The sequence below is a fragment of the Drosophila obscura genome, unplaced genomic scaffold, assembly GCF_018151105.1.
Source record: "Drosophila obscura isolate BZ-5 IFL unplaced genomic scaffold, ASM1815110v1 contig_150, whole genome shotgun sequence".
Classification (NCBI taxonomy): Eukaryota; Metazoa; Arthropoda; class Insecta; order Diptera; family Drosophilidae; genus Drosophila; species Drosophila obscura.
The window spans coordinates 786,504-800,354 of record NW_024542736.1 but is presented as its reverse complement, the minus strand read 5'-3'; the positions used below and the strand labels follow the sequence as shown (position 1 = coordinate 800,354).

At 51.1% G+C, this 13,851-nt stretch overlaps 3 protein-coding genes across 4 annotated transcripts; all 3 read left to right on the top strand.

Annotated features, from left to right (window-relative positions):
- Nucleotides 1-622: 622 nt before the first annotated feature.
- Nucleotides 623-3,795, top strand: LOC111073259 (aminopeptidase N). Its single transcript, XM_022365484.2, has 4 exons — nucleotides 623-1,204; nucleotides 1,268-2,137; nucleotides 2,207-3,434; nucleotides 3,502-3,795. Exons 1-4 carry the CDS (start codon nucleotides 660-662, stop codon nucleotides 3,739-3,741), a joined length of 2,883 nt encoding a protein of 960 aa, XP_022221176.2. The 5' UTR covers nucleotides 623-659; the 3' UTR covers nucleotides 3,742-3,795.
- A 1,299-nt stretch (nucleotides 3,796-5,094) lies between these two features.
- LOC111073274 (aminopeptidase N) lies at nucleotides 5,095-8,327 on the top strand. Its single transcript, XM_022365535.2, has 4 exons — nucleotides 5,095-5,834; nucleotides 5,923-6,397; nucleotides 6,467-6,705; nucleotides 6,777-8,327. Exons 1-4 carry the CDS (start codon nucleotides 5,134-5,136, stop codon nucleotides 8,227-8,229), a joined length of 2,868 nt encoding a protein of 955 aa, XP_022221227.2. The 5' UTR covers nucleotides 5,095-5,133; the 3' UTR covers nucleotides 8,230-8,327.
- Nucleotides 8,328-10,431: 2,104 nt separating this feature from the next.
- On the top strand, nucleotides 10,432-13,838 carry LOC111073269 (membrane alanyl aminopeptidase). 2 transcript variants are annotated; one of them, XM_022365528.2, is made up of 6 exons: nucleotides 10,432-10,527; nucleotides 10,592-11,117; nucleotides 11,185-11,349; nucleotides 11,427-12,143; nucleotides 12,208-13,338; nucleotides 13,409-13,838. In XM_022365528.2, exons 2-6 carry the CDS (start codon nucleotides 10,597-10,599, stop codon nucleotides 13,704-13,706), a joined length of 2,832 nt encoding a protein of 943 aa, XP_022221220.2. In that variant the 5' UTR covers nucleotides 10,432-10,527; nucleotides 10,592-10,596; the 3' UTR covers nucleotides 13,707-13,838. The 2 variants fall into 2 exon arrangements, with proteins under 2 accessions (XP_022221220.2, XP_022221219.2); XM_022365527.2 differs by having other exon boundaries at nucleotides 10,453-11,117.
- Nucleotides 13,839-13,851: the final 13 nt, after the last annotated feature.

Sequence of the window (13,851 nt, the reverse complement as noted above, 5' to 3'; positions counted from 1 at the left end):
ATGTCTAGTAAATAAAACTAAGGCCAGATTCGTGTACGTGATATTTTAGGCAGCTATTTTAGCACTTGACAATTACAAATGCCAGGGAAATGAAACCCACACTTGCCACAGGATTGCCAGTTGTTGGCTCTAAAGATGGTAGGATCAAAGGAAGTACAATGTTCATAAAAACTCGAGGCAAATTATGGTAAAATATACAATTTCACAGTATTATTCTGCGTGCTGAGGGTGGATCTATTGAGCCCATTAAACGCTGCAGGCCTGAATAATCCATCAATAATTAATATCACCTATTTAATACAGGTCTAAACTGAACCCAGAATCGGTTAGCTACTCGTATGCTGAGAGTATTTCAAGAATGTGTCCTCAATAATGCTCCACAAGAACCGTGCACTAATCGAGCACCGAGCTGAGCCGTTCTACGTGCACCAAGGAAATCGATAATTGAGAGTTTTACTGCTTAATTGTTTGCTGTTGTTGTTTTTCGTAGGCTGGTTAGTGGGGTATTAGCAGTTAGCTATTTTATCGAGTGTTGCGCAATGACAGAGCAATCTTTACGATGATTGCCTGGCACAGGATTAGATACGGCTGTGCCCATAAATAAGAGCCGATCGCTCGGCGGCCACTTAATAATCAAGTGATTCTCCGATACGGCCAACATGGCAATGTGGCTGCATAACTCCTGTCTGCTGCTGCTGCTGCTGCTGGCAGCAGTCGGCCTGCAGGCGCGACTGATCCTTCCGCAGGACGACGGCCAACTGGAGACTAAGGGGACATTCGTTGGCACTCCACGCGTGGACGACAACTCTGCGAGCAACTATCGTCTGCCCAACAACACCGCACCCGAGTCGTACACGGTGGAGCTATGGACCAATGTGCACAATGGCACGCAGGCCTTCAACGGCAGCGTGAAGATCGATCTGCAAGTCCTTGAGCTATCCAGTTCCATTACACTGCACTACCGCCAGACATCGAACTTCACGGCAACGATCATAAGCAGAGATACGGTCAGTCCCGTGGCCATTGAGCTGGATGTGGCCACCGATACGGTACGCGAATTTCTGAACTTCACGCCGAAGGTGGAAACTGTCACCTTTGCGGCGAACACCAACTGGACCCTCAGCATCCTCTACAATGGCACCCTGCGCAGCGATATGGGCGGCTTCTACATATCCAGATACACGGACGATGACAATGTTGTGCAGTAAGTGAAACGATCGCCAAAGGGCTGTGACGTAAGCAACTGGGTTAACTCTTAATGTTGCAGCTATCTGGCCACTACGCAGTTCGAGAGCACCAATGCCCGACACGCCTTCCCCTGCTACGATGAGCCGGCGCGGAGAGCCAACTTCACCATCACCATCCACCACGATCCCTCGTACACGGCCATTGGCAATATGCCCGTGAATGCGACGGCCACCAGTTCGGGTGTTACCGCCTTCCAGACCACGCCCAAGATGTCCACCTACCTGGTGGCCTTCATCATCTCGGACTTTGAGTCGACGGGCGGCGAGCTGAACGGCCTGCCCCAGCGGGTATTCTCGCGCAAGGGCAAGCAGGATCAGCAGGAGTGGGCCCTCTGGTCCGGCCTGGTGGTGGAGTCCAGTCTGGCTGGCTACTTCGGTGTGCCGTTCGCACTGCCCAAGCTGGATCAGGCCGGCATACCGGACTTTTCGGCTGGCGCAATGGAGAACTGGGGCCTGGCCACGTACCGCGAACAGTACATGTGGTGGAACAAGCAGAACTCGACCATCAACCTCAAGACGAACATCGCCAATATCATTGGGCATGAGTATGCGCATATGTGGTTCGGGGATCTGGTCTCAATCAAATGGTGGACCTATCTCTGGCTGAAGGAGGGCTTCGCGACGCTCTTCTCCTACGAGTCCAACGACATTGCCTTCCCCGAGTGGAACACCTATCAGATCTACCATGTGAACGACTACAACAGTGCCCTGCTGAACGATGCCTTGGCCTCGGCCACGCCCATGACACATTATGTGCAGACGCCCTCTGAGATTAGCGGACGCTACAATACCTTCTCGTATGCCAAGCCTGCCAGTGTGCTCTTCATGTTCAAGAACGCCTGGTCAGACCCCGTCTTCCGGCTGGGACTGAACAAGTATCTGAGCAAGAAGTGAGTGCCCCACCCCCACCGAATCCCATATCCATTGCTGATTCATCTTCTATTCCCTAACCCAACTAGCCAATACACTTCCTGCGACGAGTGGGACTTGTTTGCATCCCTGCAGGAAGCTGCCAACGAACAGGGTCTCACGCTGCCCACAACTGTGGCCAACATCTTCTCCAGCTGGTCGCAACAGGCCGGCTATCCCCTGCTGACTGTCGAACGTAACTATGCCGCTGGCACCTTCACCGTCAAGCAGCAGCGCTACGTCGCCGACAAAGAGGCCACCAACCAGAACACCTGGTATGTGCCCATCAACTTTGCCACTGCCTCCAGCCCGGACTATCGCAATACGAGCGCCTCCCACTACCTGCTGAATGTCTCCGAGCTGGCCATCACAGATGCGCAGATAGGCAGCGACGATTGGCTGCTCCTCAACAAGCAGAGTTCGGGCTACTATCGCATCCTGTACGACAACCAGAACTATCGGCTGCTGGCCCAGGTACTGGCCGATCAACCGTACAAGCTGCACGCCCGCAATCGCGCCCAGCTGCTGTACGACACCTACATCTTCCTGACCACCGGACGCCTCGGCCACAGCACGCTCTTCGATTTGTTGACGTACCTTAGGAACGAGAATGAGTACGCGCCCTGGTCCACTGCCAACACCATTCTGACCGTCTTCGATCGTTATCTGCGCGGCGATGAGCAGTACTCGCACTTCAGCAATTTCGTGGTGGAGCAGATCGACGACATCTTCAATAGGTTGGGCGTCAACGAGATTCCCGGGGAGCACTATCTGAACAACTATCTGCGCGTGGTGCTGGTCAGTCTGGCCTGCCAAGTGGGCAGTGAGTCGTGCTACGAGCAGTCGGCCCAGAAGCTGAAGCAGTTCCTTCTCAATGGCATTCCCATCGAGCCAACGGTCAGGACACAGGCCTTCTGCGGCGGCCTGCGCAAGGCGGAGGATGATATCTACAATCGCGTACTGCAGAATCTGGGCTCCTCTGCCGATGCCACCGACCGCAGCCTGTTCGTCTCTTCGTTGGGCTGCTCGCAGGTGCCATCGCAGCTGGAGACATTCCTCTCGAGCTCATTGGATGAGAGCAATGGCCTGACCGACAGCGAGCGGACGTCCCTGCTCAATGCCGCCTACTCGAGGAGCGAGGTGGGTCTCACGGCCAGCTTGGATTTCCTCGAGTCCAAGTGGAGGGACTACGCCCAGCTGAATGGATCCACCAAGCCCGTGGACTTGGCTCTGCGTGGCATTGCCACCTATGTGGTTAGCGAGAAGCAACAGACAAGGGTAGGTGTCTCAAAGGCAATCGTTTCCTTTCCCCCTAAATAATATTTATTTTCTCTCACCCATTTAGCTCAACGCCCTCGTCGAAGAGGTGAAGACCAATGGACCGGAGTATGTCAACGATGATCTTAGCACCACCGTTGACACCCGAGTGAAGGCCAATCTCGATTGGCTGGCCGTCCATCGTGATCCCCTGATCACTTGGCTCTCCGCCTATCACACAAAGGACAATGGCAGTCCTGCCCTGACGACATCCCTGGCCACGATTCTGGCCACAACGCTGACGCTGCTGCTGTGGCAGCTATTTTAAGTCTTAGTCATGTGCTCAAGTACAACCATAAATAAATCTAATTAATGAATCAACAATCGAATTGACCAAATACTGATATAAATGGTGAATACCGGCAGAAGGCTTGACCCGCTTGGCTGGGCTCAAAGTTCGCAAAGATTTTGTGTTGTGAAATAATTGATTAACTGCGTTGATTCCCGTTTTATGGGTTTACGTTTAACAGCTCCACATGATCAGTCTTATCTCAGTTATTGAGAAGCCATAAAATCGCTCAAATGGCCATTTGATAGCTGTTTACCGATAGCTATCGCTAGTCATGGTTTCGCCCTAAACGAAACTTGATTATCAATTGGATATTTAAAGCAACGTCAATGTAGGTTAGTTTATGAAGTTCACGTGCCACAAGTGACGCCATCGGTGGAGCATTCAATCAATTGAAAACAAAAACTTAGAAACCTCTAGAAAAACCTTTTAAAAATCTAAAAAGGATTTTTTTATTATTTTAGTTAGGTAAATGGCGAATAAATCTAACAATAACCGTTTTAACGAAACTGATCTGGCTTTAGTTAATGTTCAAAATTAGTTTAGCTATTTTTGATCGGGCGTGTTAATATGTTGGATTTGTTTGTCATATTAATTGATTAGATTAGCTTAGCCCATGTCTGGCCTCTGGCCGATTCTCCTTCTGATTGCCTTGTCTAATCGTTCGCTGTCGACCGAGTTTATTTATTGATGATTAACTTGCAACTTTGATGTGTAATTCCCAATGTATTACCTGAGAGTACCCCTGAATTAGCGCCATTCTGTCGCCAAATGTTCTTGAGACGAACCATAGAATGTGTTCAAGATTATTGCGGTAACTGAGAGCGCTCAAGCCATACTAAAGAATTACTGAATGAACTTGAGTTGAGAGTAGTTACCAGGCGGGGGATAAACCTTTACGATGTAGTTTTCGATATGAATGGATCGATTTTCCCTGGAAAACGGCTAGCACAAGGGCGGCCCACCGAAATACTTGACAGCCTTATCGGCAAAGCAATACACATGTCTAGCTTGGAATGGTGAGACGTGCTGCACCATTATCTAACCATCGCAAATACGTGTAGTGCCATGGCCAGAACGAACTATCAGAGATGTACGAGTATATGGATCCTGTGGCAATCGCAAATCGTTGATTTATGCCCGACCATTGTGGTTTATAGCGGGACCTCGCCGAGTGGTGCTGTGTGTGGAAGTGGAACGCTTGTTACTTCTCTCAGAAGAAAATGATTAGCATGATTAGATTGGGCCTGCCGCTCAAGATAACATTTTATATAGCCAGTTCGTGGCGATGAGAGGGCTCGCTCGCTTAAAAGTGGGAGCCCAGTGGCTGCCATCTAGTTATTGCCAAGTTGTCGCCGTGCCGTAGACAACATGACGCGCGTTCAGTTGGGGATAATGTCCATGCTGCTGGTCCTGCTGGTGGCCACCGCCACCCAGGCAGCTGTTGTGCGCAGCTTTCCGCCCTTCGAGCAGCTGCAGAGCCTGGAGAATCCCAATCTCCGAGCAGCTGTGACGCCACTCGCCGACGAGGACAACTATCGCCTGCCCAACGAAACGAATCCGCTTCACTACGACGTCTACCTGTCCACCAATGTGCACCTTGGCGAGACTGGCTTCAATGGCACCGTATCGATTACCCTCGAGATTCTGGAGACTATTTCGGCGATCGTTGTGCATGCCCGCCAGCTGGCTAACTTCACCGCCAGCATACAGCAGCTCGGAGTCGAGGGAGCCGTCGAGCAGACCCTTGTCTATAACTATGAGCTAGAGCGCGAGTTCCTCACACTGAGCCAGACGGGTCTGAGCTTCCCGGCGGATACCAAGTGGCTGCTGAAGATCAGCTACCAGGGAAATCTGCGCACGGACAACGGCGGCTTCTACCTGTCCACGTACACGGATGAGGAGGGTAACACCAAGTACCTGGCCACCACCCAGTTCGAGAGCACCGACGCCCGTCACGCCTTCCCCTGCTACGATGAGCCCGCGAAGCGTGCCAATTTCACCATCACCATCAAGCACGATCCCTCCTACAATGCCATCAGCAACATGCCCCAGAACGAGACTGCCTCCAGGTTGGTATCTCTCTCTCCCTCTCTGATTAGATTGGATATGTGTATTGCTGTAGCTAACCTTGACCCCATGCCTCCTCCGCCCGTGCAGCTCTGGAGTTACTGTCTTCAATACGACCTTTAATATGCCCTCCTATCTGGTGGCCTTCATTGTCTCCAAGTTTGTCTACTCGGAGGGAGAGTTGAATGGCCTGCCACAGCGCGTCTTCTCCCGCAAGGGCACCGAGCACGAGCAGGAGTGGGCACTGACCACCGGCATGCTGGTGGAGAAGCGTCTCTCCGACTACTTTGGCGTCAAGTTTGCCCTGCCCAAGCTGGACCAGGCGGGTATTCCCGATTTTGCTGCCGGCGCCATGGAGAACTGGGGCCTGGCCACCTATCGCGAGGAGTACCTTCTGTACAATCCGGAGAACTCGACGATCAACACACAGACGAATATTGCCACCATCGAAGCGCACGAGGACGCGCACATGTGGTTCGGGGATCTTGTGGCCATCGAATGGTGGACCCATCTGTGGCTCAAGGAGGGTTTCGCCACGCTCTTCGAGCATCTGGCTGTGGATCTGGTAGGATTTGGTGGCAACAGATTGCCAGGCACTATGGGGAATTAATTTATTAATTCATTGAATCCACAGGCCTATCCGGAATGGGACATTTTCCAGCTCTTCCATGCCGGCTCCTTCCAGAGCGCTCTGATCAACGATGCCACACCCAATGCCCGTCCCATGTCCTACTTCGTGCAGAAGCCCTCGGAGATTGGCCTGCTCTATGACTCGGTTTCGTACGCCAAGGCTGGCTCGGTGCTGGACATGTGGCGTCATGCCCTCACCAACACCGTCTTCCAGCGCGGTCTGCACAACTACTTGGTGGCCAAGTAAGACCCAGACACACATCCTATTCCCATTCCATAGCCAGCACTAATTCTCACCATTCTCTCTCCTGCAGCCAATACTCCGCCGCCAATCCCACACAGTTGTTCGAGGCCATTGCCCTGGCCGCCGTGGAAGAGAACCACGCGGTGCCCGCGCTCGTCACTGACATGATGGGCAGCTGGACAAACCAGGGCGGAGTGCCGCTGCTGACCGTGGAGCGCAACTACGATAATGGCTCCTTCACCATCAAGCAGCAGACGTACACCAACGACAAGGACTACACCAGCGACAAGCTGTGGTATGTGCCCGTCAACTATGTGGACGCCTCGAATCCCGATTTCCGCAACACCGAGGCCACCCACTACCTGCTCAACCAGAGCCAGATAAGCGTCCCGGATGCCCAGCTGGCTGCCGATAATTGGCTCATACTGAACAAGAAGTCCACCGGCTACTATCGCATCAACTACGACACCCAGAACTGGGAGCTCATCATCGCTGGACTGATCGATCGTCCGCACAAAATCGATCCCCGCAATCGCGCCCAGATGGTCAGCGATTTGTATCGCTTTGCCACCAGCGGCCGTGTGCCCCATCACACCCTGCTCACACTGCTCACGTACCTGCCCCAGGAGGATCAGTACGCGCCCTGGTCGGCGGTCAATACGGTGATCTCGCTGTTCAACCGCTACCTCAGCGGCGATGCCGACTACGAGAACTTCCAGTTCTATGTGGCCGAGCTGGTCAGCAAGCAGTTCGACGTGTTCGGCGTGAACGATCTGAACGGGGAGCAGCACTTGGTGAAGTACACGCGCAATCTGCTCATCAATATCGCCTGTCTGGCCGGTGTCGAGAACTGCCTGAAGGAGACCAAGGCGAAGCTGCAGAATCTGGTCGATAATGGCACACCCGTCGAGCCCAATCTGCAGTCGCAGGTCTACTGCAATGGCCTCAAGCAGGCCGAGTCGCAGATCTTTGACTTTGTGTTCGAGAAGCTGATGGACTCCAATGACCAGGCCGAACGCCGTCTGCTCATCTCGGCCCTGGGCTGCTCCCAGGATGCCGCTCAGCTGGAGAAGTTTGTGTCGAGCAGCATTGACGAGACGAATGGCCTGCGCGTCCAGGAGCGCATCACCCTGCTCAGTCCGGCCTATTCGCGCGGCGAGATTGGTCTGCTGGCATCGATAGACTTCCTGCTGGAGCACTGGGAGGAGTATGCCCTTCTGAACACCGGTTTCGGTGGCATCAATCCCCTCTATGCTGACATCATTGGCATATCCGCCTATGTGGTGAACGCCAAGCAGAAGGAGAGGCTGCAGGAGCTGGTGGATCTGGTCAAGGACTCCACCTTCGTGCCCGTGACGCTGCAAGCCAGCGTCGATAGCAATGTGGCTGCCAACGATGAGTGGCTGAAGGTTAACCGTGAGCCCCTCATGACTTGGGTAGCCAACTTCCGCAACAGCAGCGCTGCCCTGAGCACCTCCTTCCTGGCCCTGGTCCTGTGCCTGTTGGCCTCCAAGCTGTTTTAGTTTCTAGCTGCTAGTCCCTACAACTATTGTAAGTCATAAGTAATTGGCACTCGATGAGAAATGTTCATCAATAAAAAAAACTCCATTACATAAGAAAATTATTTTCCTGTTTTAATTTACAACTAATCGCAGGTTTCGGCCACTTTATGACCGTGAATTGCCTGAAAGAAAAGAAACCAGTCGGATAAGAATTGTGAGCTTATAAATTTGCAGCACCCCTGCCGCTGACGCTGCCCCTGCCACTGGCCACGCTGCCAGCTATCAGTGCTAAGTCCCGTGGCGTGCCAAGAGTGTCATAAATAAATATACATATGTACATATGTACCTACTCGTACATATGTACGTACAACACAGAAAGAATCCCAGCCATGGCAACAAGTTGCTTCGATTTCTATTGCTTGTTGCTGGACAACTTCTACAGATACTCGAAGTTGCTTCAAGGTCCATGGTCGAGTTCCACTTACACTTCAATAAAGTATTCCTCTTGATACTGCTTCTGTACATATGTACATATGTAAACATACATATGTATATGATTAATTGTTATAAAGAAGTATGACGACTGTTAAGCTACTAAGCTTTTTTAGGAGCTGTTGAAATTAATTAATAAAAGTTCGAGGGAGTCTCATTTTATATGTACAATTTATTATTATCAGCAAATAGTGAAAGTACGCGTAATATGTACATATGTATATGTACATATGTATGTACATACATTGTTATCTAAAGCTAAAGGGGAAAATGCTGCAGAACTTCTACAGATACTCGAAGTTGCTTCAAGATCGCCATACAATTTCACTTTACAAATTTAAGTGTTGGTACTTCTGTACATAATTACCTATATTTGATAAATTATAATACAGGGTTGCCATTAATAGCTGTTGCACTTGTTTAAAGTGACGCTACTCAAAATCGAACATGATCAGACTTGCAGCCCACGATACAGAAGCACAGAAGCACCGCAGAGAATGCCGCCATTTTGCACTCATTTGGCTCATCTACATCATACATATGTCGATTTTAAACATATGCATCTCGCTCACACTTATTAATTTTAAGGCAGCAAGTTAAAGGGAAATTACAAGCTCCTTTTGAAAAGTAATTTTTATACCCGGTATCGGTTGAACATATGTATGTATGTACATATCATCAGTTTTTCTGTTGGCTGAACTGGCCTCTATCTTTTCGGGATCTGACTCAATTATACTTCTGCATATTGGGTTTTATGCTGGGAATATTCCAAAGTCTAAAAAACATGAGTTGCAGTAATTTAACCGCCAAATAGCAATAAATTGAGGACGAAATTCCCGATGGGTGGGGCCGTGCCGCTGGCTTAAATCTATTTAAACGCATACAAAAATGTAAAATTTCGCACTAAAGAATATTCTTTAAAATTCAAATAAAATGAGTTTTCAGCGCTTGCAATAGTTTTTGATTTATCATGAAAAGTTAGGTGCGTCATAGCCACCCTGTATGGGGATATGGCCAATGACTGATTCAAAATGCTATCCAAAGTATTTTAGTCATCATTTGTAGACGAGTGCTTGTTGAGATTTTATTGTATGTGTGGAAGAAAGACACACGTGTGATGGTCATGCTAAAATAATATGTGAATACTGACATTTGGGGTATTCGATATTTATAATCTTCATAATCCAAGAGTGATGTATTTAAATATTTAAGTAATTATAGATCATATGAAAATGAAGAGGCGAAACCCATACCGAGATCCGAACAATTAATGTTTTTCGTGATAGAGACGGCAGACAATACATCGTATAATTATAGCAATTATGCCATTCAGGTGTGTCAGATAAGATTGGAAGGGATTGGACAGTTCCCCGTAACTGAACACCTGATGCTCGCGCAAACAGCAATGCAGCTGGGCAGCCAAACACTAGGACATCATCTTATCTGGCAGATTGATACTGCTGCAGGTTCATATGATTCAACGTGGGCGTGGGATGAGTGTATGGATTGGTAGCTGATTACGGAAGAAGTAAATCACCGCCCTGAGGGGCCTTATCGGGGCGATGTTGCCGCTCCATAGCTATCCATAGCTATCGCCGTCCAATCTATACGCCGGGGAACCCTATCTGGGCCCAAATAAAAAGTTAAAGGCTTTAGATAAGTCGCTGATATATAGACGAAAGTCGCCAAAAGCCTCTCTATATATACCAGAACCCATTCGTAGCGGCATTTAGTTGCCGAATCGCGTGCAGAGTGGCGCTTGATTTATCGTCGTCCCCACACAAACACCCCACACGACCCCGCCCCCGTGAACTGTCACCGATCAAAGTGAGTGCTCAGCGAGGCTTTTGTGGATACGTGGAATCACCCGTGAAACCCCTTAATCCTTTAGTCGAAATGTCTGCCCTACGCCTGGCCGTCCTTGTGGCAGCCTGCCTGTCGCTCGCCTCAGCCGGCACCCAGCAGCTGAAGCTGGACAATGTTCAGCCGCCAGCCACCTTGGCGGAGCTCGCCGATTACCGGCTGTCGGAGCAAATCACTCCTGTCAGCTACAACATCACGCTGCGTCCCTATCTGCTGGCAAGCGATGCCAAACGCTTCACCTTCGACGGCGAGGTCTGGATCGAGGTCATACCGAAGCTGGCCACAAAGAGCGTGCATTTGCACTCGAAAAATCTCACCTACTCGGTCTCCGAGTACTGGGCAAAGCCGGCGGCAGATGGGGCCGCTCCCACGGCCACCAAATTCAACGCTGTCAACATAACCGATCTGGATACGGACATTGTTCAGCTGACAACCGTTGCCGATCTGGCGCTCGGTCAGGCCTACATTCTGCACTTTGTCTACACGGGTCTGATGCAGGACGATATGCACGGCTTCTATCGCAGCTCCTATGTGGACGACAACAACGTGACCAAGTGCGTTCATATCTAATCTGTGTGGCTGGCTGGATGGTATCTAATGGGATCTAATCTATTCTTGCAGATGGCTGGGCTCCACTCAGTTCCAGACGAATCACGCCCGACGCGCCTTCCCCAGCTTCGATGAGCCCCAGTTCAAGGCCACCTTCAATGTGACACTGAAGCGCCACTACACGTTCAACACGGTCAGCAACACCCGCCTGCTGACATCCAATCCCAGCACAGAGAGGCAAGTTATTCAGCCCCATGTTCAGCAGAGCAAGTGCTTACCTTTGCGATTATTTTTACCCTTCCTCCGCCGCACAGTGGCTACTTTGAGGATGTGTACGCAACGACGCCAAAGATGTCTACCTATATTCTGGCCTTCATCATTTCCGAGTTCACGGCCCGCAAGGACGAACAGTTCGGCGTGCTGGCCCGTCCCGAATACTATACCCAGACGCAGTACAGCTTCAATGTGGGTCGCAAGATCCTGCAGGAGATTGGCAAATACCTGAACCTGGACTACTACACGCTGGGCAACGACAAGATGGATATGGCTGCGATACCCGATTTTTCGGCTGGTGCCATGGAGAACTGGGGTCTGCTCACCTACAGGGAGCGCAGTCTGCTGGTGGATGAGTCGGCCACCACTTTGGCCTCGCGCCAATCGATTGCCGCTGTGGTCGCCCACGAGCAGGCGCACATGTGGTTCGGAGATCTGGTCACCTGCCAGTGGTGGAGCTACACCTGGCTGAACGAGGGTTTCGCACGCTATTTCCAGTACTTTGGCACCGCCTTCGTGGAGAGCGAATGGGAGCTGGAGAAGCAGTTTGTGGTTGATCAGATACAGTCGGTGATGGCCATGGACTCGACCAATGCCACCAATCCGTTGAGCGATGAGAACACCTACACCCCGGCCCATCTCAGCCGCATGTTCAACAGCATCTCCTACAACAAGGGCGCCACATTCATTCGCATGATCGAGCACCTCATGGGTCCCGAGTCGTTCCAGAAGTCCCTACAGGAGTACCTTAAGGAATAGTAAGTGTGCTCCAGGATCCCCCTCCGGTTTTTGTTACTTAGGAAACCCTTTCGTCACCCACAGCTCATACCAATCCGCAAGGCCCGAGTATTTGCTCAAGTCCTGGCAGCAGAACTGGAATGCAAGCAGATTTAATGCCAGCTCGCAGGAAATCTTCGACAGCTTCACCACCCAGGTGGGCTATCCACTGGTCACAGCCAACTTGGCCGCCGATGGCTTCAGTGTGTCCTTTACCCAGAAGCGCTTCCTGCTGAAGGAGAACGACGGTGCCAATGCCAGTCTGCAGTACAGCATCCCCATCACCTACTCGAACAGCCTGAACAACAACTTTGTCAATACCACACCCAAGTTTATCCTCAATCCCAGCCGCACGACCACGGTCACCTTCACCAATACTTCGACTCCCCTCACCTGGATCATTGTCAACGTACAGCAGACGGGCTACTATCGCGTCAACTACACGGAGAGCAACTGGCGTGCCATTAGGACCAATCTGTTTGCGGCCAATTGGACAGGCATTCACGAGAACAATCGTGCCCAAGTGGTCGATGATCTGTTCAACTTGGCCCGCGCCGGTTACATTCACTACGGCCTGGCCCTCGAAGTGCTCGAATACCTGGAGACGGAGATCAACTACATACCCTGGACGTCGGCCTTCAACGGCTTCAACTATCTGTCCATTCGGCTGGGCAATGACACGACCCTCTTTGGTGGCTACATTCAGGACCTTACCAAGAAGGCCTACCAGAAGCTCGGCTTCAACGAAACGACCAACGACAGTGCGCTGGACATTTATCTGCGCACAAAGGTGCTCAACTGGGCCTGTCGCTACGGCAGTGCCGACTGTGTGCGTCAAGCCAAGAACTACTTCAATTCGCTGAGCACCGTGCCCAAGAACATTCGCTCTACGGTCTACTGTGTGGGTCTGCGCGAGGGCGGAGCCGCGGAGTTTGAAGCTCTGTATCAGAAGTTCAAGACGGAGACTGTCGCCACCGAGGAGACGCTGCTGCAGAACTCCTTTGGCTGCGTCAAGACCGATGCATTGATTAACCGCGTCTTTGAGCTGGTGCTCTCGGACGAGATTCGTCTGCAGGACAAGTCCTCGGTGCTGGCCACGCTCTACACGGAGAACAACGAGAATATCAGCCCAGTCTTTGCGCTGGTCACAAAGGAGTTTGAGGCCTTGGCCACAGCGTAAGCATCCCCTAGCCATAGCTGCAATGACTCTCATCCATTAACTTTGCCATTTGTTTTCCCTCCACAGTATGGGTGGATATTCGCCGGTGGCCACGGTCATCTCGAACATTGCTAGCCGCTTTACCGAGCAGAAGCAGTACGAAGATCTGCAGACCTTCAACAGGAACAACAGCGCCAAGTTCGGCACCGCTGCCGCCACTCTGACGGCGGCTGAGGTCACAGTCCTGGAGAATCTGCAGTGGTCCGAGGCCAAGCTGGGCGTCTTCCGCGCCTATCTGGCTGTGCGCAACGGCAGCGCCATTGCCAGCGCCTTCAGCGCCCTCACCATGATCATGGTGGCCCTGGCCACATTGTTGCGTCAGTAAGCCCATGGCCCATGGCTAGACTTTAATATCATCCAAAAGATTAGCCCAATAGTGCCAAGTGCAGTCCATAACACAACCCATAAAAGTATTTGTACACTTAGCACAGCCAATAAAAATTTAATTTTCAGATAAGATATAAATTGTA